Raw genomic sequence first — 7,500 nt, forward strand, 5'->3', positions numbered from 1 at the left:
ACACCCCTCAGACACAAACCATCATTATACACTCTACACACATCTGTTATGCTGTGCCTACACCCCTCAAACACAAACCATCATTATACACTCTACACACATCTGTTATGCTGTGCCCACACCCTCAGACACAAACCATCATTATACACTCTACACACATCTGTTATGCTGTGCCTACACCCCTCAAACACAAACCATCATTATACACTCTACACACATCTGTTATGCTGTGCCCACACCCCTCAAACACAAACCATCATTATACACTCTACACACATCTGTTATGCTGTGCCTACACCCTCAAACACAAACCATCATTATACACTCTACACACATCTGTTATGCTGTGCCTACCCTCAAACACAAACCATCATTATACACTCTACACACATCTGTTATGCTGTGCCTACACCCCTCAAACACAAACCATCATTATACACTCTACACACATCTGTTATGCTGTGCCTACACCCTCAAACCATCATTATACACTCTACACACATCTGTTATGCTGTGCCTACACCCTCAAACACAAACCATCATTATACACTCTACACACATCTGTTATGCTGTGCCTACACCCCTCAGACACAAACCATCCACTCTACACACATCTGTTATGCTGTGCCTACACCCCTCAAACACAAACCATCATTATACACTCTACACACATCTGTTATGCTGTGCCTACACCCTCAAACTCAAACCATCATTATACACCTACACACATCTGTTATGCTGTGCCTACACCCCTCAGACACAAACCATCATTATACACTCTACACACATCTGTTATGCTGTGCCTACACCCCTCAAACACAAACCATCATTATACACTCTACACACATCTGTTATGCTGTGCCTACACCCTCAAACACAAACCATCATTATACACTCTACACACATCTGTTATGCTGTGCCTACACCCCTCAAACACAAACCATCATTATACACTCTACACACATCTGTTATGCTGTGCCTACACCCCTCAAACACAAACCATCATTATACACTCTACACACATCTGTTATGCTGTGCCTACACCCCTCAAACACAAACCATCATTATACACTCTACACACATCTGTTATGCTGTGCCCACACCCCTCAAACACAAACCATCATTATACACTCTACACACATCTGTTATGCTGTGCCTACACCCCTCAGACACAAACCATCATTATACACTCTACACACATCTGTTATGCTGTGCCTACACCCCTCAGACACAAACCATCATTATACACTCTACACACATCTGTTATGCTGTGCCTACACCCCTCAGACACAAACCATCATTATACACTCTACACACATCTGTTATGCTGTGCCCTCAAACTCAAACATGGACCTTGAAGCCAGTTCCATTGCTTTTTGAATTGTTCCCCTCTAAGCAGTGACTGATTCAGACCTGAGACACCATGAGGGTGCAATTCATTATCAGGTAGAACAGAAAAGCAGCAGGAGTCCGGACCTGGTAAGGTAATATTTTAATACCTCTGTGCTATACCATAGAGACATACAGTATAATGTCATAGATGTCATAGATCTGCAGAACTCTAGAATGGGATAATGGCAGCCATATTGGCTCGGGAAGAATTCCATTTGTGTTCTATTTAATGAAATGTGCTAAACACCATACATTACACACAGCTTGTGCTATACAGACTGTGATATACACACCTGTTATGGAACTCATAAATGTCCTGGATGTTCCCAAAGACAACGTCATCCTTGTTGGCGATCCTGGTGGGGATCTCTTCAGAGCCACTGGTCATCTCCCACAGGTAGGTATCAATACACTCCTGCAGATCCTTCACATACACCCTCTCTGTCTGGAGAAGCTCTGACATGATATACCTGTAGGAGTACCAAGAAACTGGCTACTTTTTCAATAAATACAATTATCCCACCATCGCTCTGTCTCTCCCTCTTCTCTCTCTCTCTCTCACACACACACACACACACACACACACACACACACACACACACACACACACACACACACACACACACACACACACACACACACACACACACACACACACACACACACACACACACACACACACACACACACACGTACCCTCTCTCCGTTTCCCCCTCTCTCTCATTCTCTCTCTTTCTCTGTTGGACTCACTCTTTCTTCCTGGCCGTCCTCCTCTTCTCGTCGCTGACCTCGTGGTTAGGGTCATTCAGGTTCACTTCGGGGTCAGAGTCAGAGAGGCTGTTGGGGATGAGCTCCAGCTCCAGGTCCTTATTGTCCTACAGGGGACACCGTACACAGAGACAATTCAATACCACTCAGAGAACTTCATTGACATGAAGGAAACAGACATGGGCAAAAAGCCCAGGCATAAATCAATCTATCTCTGATTGACCTGGAATCTGAGACACACACACACATACACCCACCAGCCGAACACATTCAGTCACTCACACACATGGAAGACAACTAGTCGTCAAGAAACACACACTCCACCCCTCACACACACCTGAGTGCAGCCTCCCAGTGCAGTCTCCAGTGTGTTCCGGTACTGGCCCATGCGCATGGAGAACTCTCGGTAGCGCTTGTCCACCGTCGACACGCACCTCCGTAGCTCCACCCTGTGGGAGTGGCCCTTACCCAGCATGCTCTCTGCCAGCTGAATCAGCAGGTGCACCTTCTCCTGAGTGTGCTGGGAGGAGGTAGAGGGGAGTAATGGATTGTGGGAACTGTTCTGATATACACATCACCTTTGTAGTGTGTGAGTAAACATTTGTGTGTGTGAGTGGGTATGTGTGTGTGTGTGTTCACCTTAGCCGAGATGCAGAATTCCCTGTGTTGAGCCAGCAGGTCCTGGGTCTCTGCACTGGTTGCCCCTGGCGATGTGTGAGTGGACAGGTAGTGCTCACCACTCTGTTGCAGCCAATCCAACGCCTAGAGAGAGAGAGAGAGAGAGAGAGAGAGAGAGAGAGAGAGAGAGAGAGAGAGAGAGAGAGACAGAGAGAGAGAGAGAGAGAGAGAGAGAGAACTCTGTTCACAAACACAAACACACTCTGTGTTTGTGGGAGAGCCCCAGGACAACAGCACAATTAGACCCAACCAAATCATGAGAAAACAAAAAGATAATTACTTAACACATTGGAAAGAATTAACAAAAAAACAGAGCAAACTAGAATGCTATTTGGCCCTACACAGAGAGTAGTACACAGCGGCAGAATACCTGACCACTGTGACTGACCCAAAATTAAGGAAAGCTTTGACTGTACAGACTCAGTGAGCATAGCCTTGCTATTGAGAAAGGCCGCCGTAGGCAGACATGGCTCTCAAGAGAAGACAGGCTATGTGCTCACTGCCCACAAAATGAGGTGGAAACTGAGCTGCACTTCCTAACCTCCTGCCCAATGTATGACCATATTAGAGAGACATATTTCCCCCAGATTACACAGATCCACAAAGAATTCGAAAACAAATCCAATTTTGAAAAACTCCCATATCTTTTGGGTGAAATTCCACAGTGTGCCATCACAGCAGCAAGATTTGTGACCTGTTGCCACAAGAAAAGGGCAACCAGTGAAGAACAAACACCATTGTAAATACAACCCATATTTATGCTTATTCATTTTATCTTGTGTCCTTTAACTATTTGTACATTGTATATATATATATATATATAATATGACATTTGTAAGTCTTTACTGTTTTGAAACTTCTATATGTGTAATGTTTACTGTTAATTTTTGTTGTTTTTCACTTTATATATTCACTTTGTATGTTGTCTACCTCACTTGCTTTGGCAATGTTAACACATGTTTCCCATGCCAATAAAGCCCTTGAATTGAATTGAATTGAATTGAGAGAGAGAGAGAGAGAGAGAGAGAGAGAGAGAGAGAGAGAGAGAGAGAGAGAGAGAGAGAGAGAGAGAGAGAGAGAGAGAGAGAGAGAGAGAGAGAGAGAGAGAGAGAGAGAGAGAGAGAGAGAGAGAGAGAGAGAGAGAGAGAGAGAGAGAGAGAGAGAGAGAGAGAGAGAGAGAGAGAGAGAGAGAGAGAGAGACAGAGACAGAGACAGAGACAGAGAGAGAGACAGAGACAGAGACAGAGACAGAGACAGAGACAGAGACAGAGAGAGGAGGACAAACCATTTTCAGGGTAATGTAATTGTCTGGGCTCTGTTATAATTCTACATCTCAAACTCAGGTTTCCCAAACTGGGTGTGGACTCATCTAAAGGTGTGGCAAACTCACCTGTTGGGTGTGGACTCATCTAAAGGAGGTGTGGCAAACTCACCTGTTGGGTGTGGCTCTGGAACAGCAGGTACTGTTGACACTGGTCCAGACGACGCTTCTTCAGAGTCCAGAAATGTAGAACCCTGTTCTCCCTCTGCAGGAGCTCACTGAGGATACCTACAAGAGGAACACACACACACATTTACACTGGTCCAGACGACGCTTCTTCAGAGCCCAGAGATGTAGAAGAACCCTGTTCTCCCTCTGCAGGAGCTCACTGAGGATACCTACAAGAGGAACACACATTTACACTGCCAGGTATAAACACAGTGGCAGAAATATCATCATCATGCATACGGAGCTCTTCTGTCTCTCTCTCTGTGTGTGTGTGTGTGTGTGTGTGTGTGTGTGTGTGTGTGTGTGTGTGTGTGTGTGTGTGTGTGTGTGTGTGTGTGTGTGTGTGTGTGTGTGTGTGTGTGTGTGTGTGTGTGTGTGTGTGTGTGTGTGTGTGTGTGTGTGTGTGTGTGTGTGTGTGTGTGTGTGTGTGTGTGTGTGTATGTGTTCATGTGTAATGTAACTGTGTGTTGGCTCACCTTTGACCTGCTGCTCAGGCACACGGGAGTGACCAGTGACCTCTGCGCCGGCACTGTGCCCGGAGATGGTTGCCATAGTAACGCTGTTGCGGTGGATGTACTTGAGGAAGACCTCTGCGTTGCGTCTGGCCAGGGTGCATGCCTGCAGGAAACAAGGGGTTAAAACATACCAACAGAGACTGTAGCTAAAAACTGTCTTTACCATCATCCATCCGTCTTTCTGTCCTCTATCCGTCTTTCTGTCCTCTATCCATCTTTCTGTCCTCTATCCGTCTTTCTGTCCTCTATCCATCTTTCTGTCCTCTATCCGTCTTTCTGTCCTCTATCCATCTTTCTGTCCTCTATCTGTCTTTCTGTCCTCTATCTGTCTTTCTGTCCTCTATCCGTCTTTCTGTCCTCTATCCATCTTTCTGTCCTCTATCCGTCTTTCTATCCTCTATCCGTCTTTCTGTCCTCTATCTGTCTTTCTGTCCTCTATCCGTCTTTCTGTCCTCTATCTGTCTTTCTGTCCTCTATCCATCTTTCTGTCCTCTATCTGTCTTTCTGTCCTCTATCCGTCTTTGTCCTCTATCTGTCTTTCTGTCCTCTATCCATCTTTCTGTCCTCTATCCAACTTTCTGTCCTCTATCTGTCTTTCTGTCCTCTATCTGTCTTTTTGTCCTCTATCTGTCTTTCTGTCCTCTATCCATCTTTCTGTCCTCTATCCATCTTTCTGTCCTCTATCTGTCTTTCTGTCCTCTATCCGTCTTTCTGTCCTCTATCTGTCTTTCTGTCCTCTATCCATCTTTCTGTCCTCTATCCGTCTTTCTGTCCTCTATCCGTCTTTCTGTCCTCTATCTGTCTCTCTGTCCTCTATCCGTCTTTCTGTCCTCTGTCCTCTATCCATCTTTCTGTCCTCTATCCATCTTTCTGTCCTCTATCCGTCTTTCTGTCCTCTATCTGTCTTTCTGTCCTCTATCTGTCTTTATGTCCTCTATCTGTCTTTCTGTTCTCTATCCATCTTTCTGTCCTCTATCCATCTTTCTGTCATATCTCTGCCTTTCTGTCCTCGCATCGTCTTTCTGTCCTCTCTCTGTCTTTCTTTCCTCTCGCTTTCTGTCCTCTCTCTCTCTCTCTCTCTCTCTCTCTCTCTCTCTCTCTCTCTCTCTCTCTGTACCTTGAGGAAGGCTTCTTTTTGTTCCATGTGTTTGTTGATGAGGGGAATGAGGTGCTCCGGCTGGCCCCTGCTCCCCTGCCTCTCTCCGCCACCACACCAGTCTTCGTCCCTACGATACTCCTGTTCCAGGCTCTCCAACACACCACATACCTGGGGGGAAACAAACATACAGTATGCCTGAGTATATACACATGGTTGATGTCCAGTGCCATGTGGTGCTGAACCTCTGAATTCCAATGATGTCTCTGTCCGATTGAATGGTGCTGGATCTCCAGCCACTGCTATTACAGCTGGTTATTAAATCCTGATATTACAGCTGGTTATTAAATCCTGATATTACAGCTGGTTATTATAGCCTGCTATTACAGCTGGTTATTATAGCCTGCTATTACAGATGGTTATTATAGCCTGCTATTACAGCTGGTTATTAAATCCTGATATTACAGCTGGTTATTATAGCCTGCTATTACAGCTGGTTATTATAGTCTGTTATTACAGCTGGTTATTATAGCCTGCTATTACAGCTGGATATTATAGCCTGTTATTACAGCTGGTTAATATAGCCTGCTATTACAGCTGGTTATTATAGCCTGCTATTACAGCTGGATATTATAGCCTGTTATTACAGCTGGTTAATATAGCCTGCTATTACAGCTGGTTATTATAGCCTGCTATTACAGCTGGTTATTATAGCCTGCTATTACAGCTGGATATTATAGCCTGCTATTATTGCTGGATATTATAGCCTGTTATTACAGCTGGTTAATATAGCCTCCTATTACAGCTGGTTATTATAGCCTGCTATTACAGCTGGTTATTATAGCCTGCTATTACAGCTGGTTATTATAGCCTGCTATTACAGCTGGTTATTATAGCCTGCTATTACAGCTGGTTATTATAGCCTGCTATTACAGCTGGTTATTATAGCCTGCTATTACAGCTGGTTATTATAGCCTGCTATTACAGCTGGTTATTATAGCCTGCTATTACAGCTGGTTATTATAGCCTGTTATTACTGCTGGATATTATAGCCTGTTATTACAGCTGGTTATTATAGCCTGCTATTACAGCTGGTTATTATAGCCTGCTATTACAGCTGGTTATTATAGCCTGCTATTACAGCTGGTTATTATAGCCTGCTATTACAGCTGGTTATTATAGCCTGCTATTACAGCTGGTTATTATAGCCTGCTATTACAGCTGGTTATTATAGCCTGCTATTACAGCTGGTTATTATAGCCTGCTATTACAGCTGGTTATTATAGCCTGCTATTACAGCTGGTTATTATAGCCTGCTATTACAGCTGGTTATTATAGCCTGCTATTACAGCTGGTTATTATAGCCTGCTATTACAGCTGGTTATTATAGCCTGTTATTACAGCTGGTTATTATAGCCTGCTATTACAGCTGGTTATTATAGCCTGCTATTACAGCTGGTTATTATAGCCTGCTATTACAGCTGGTTATTATAGCCTGCTATTACAGCTGGTTATTATAGCCTGCTATTACAGCTGGTTATTATAGCCTGCTATTACAGCTG

The 7,500-nt window shown here is 44.3% G+C and overlaps 1 protein-coding gene across 1 annotated transcript in view; it reads right to left on the reverse strand.

Moving 5' to 3' along the window:
- kalrnb (kalirin RhoGEF kinase b) overlaps positions 1 to 7,500 on the reverse strand; it is a 78,282-nt gene that overhangs the window by 36,072 nt on the left and 34,710 nt on the right. Inside the window, exons 19-25 of the mRNA XM_052515712.1 lie at positions 5,960 to 6,109; positions 4,804 to 4,945; positions 4,272 to 4,387; positions 2,800 to 2,922; positions 2,498 to 2,680; positions 2,143 to 2,267; positions 1,686 to 1,862 (exon numbers count right to left, since the gene is read on the reverse strand). Coding sequence (XP_052371672.1) covers positions 1,686 to 1,862; positions 2,143 to 2,267; positions 2,498 to 2,680; positions 2,800 to 2,922; positions 4,272 to 4,387; positions 4,804 to 4,945; positions 5,960 to 6,109 — 1,016 coding nt within the window. The remainder of the gene's footprint in view (positions 1 to 1,685; positions 1,863 to 2,142; positions 2,268 to 2,497; positions 2,681 to 2,799; positions 2,923 to 4,271; positions 4,388 to 4,803; positions 4,946 to 5,959; positions 6,110 to 7,500) is intronic.

The sequence above is a fragment of the Oncorhynchus keta genome, unplaced genomic scaffold, assembly GCF_023373465.1.
Source record: "Oncorhynchus keta strain PuntledgeMale-10-30-2019 unplaced genomic scaffold, Oket_V2 Un_scaffold_29839_pilon_pilon, whole genome shotgun sequence".
NCBI classification, from domain to species: domain Eukaryota; kingdom Metazoa; phylum Chordata; class Actinopteri; order Salmoniformes; family Salmonidae; genus Oncorhynchus; species Oncorhynchus keta.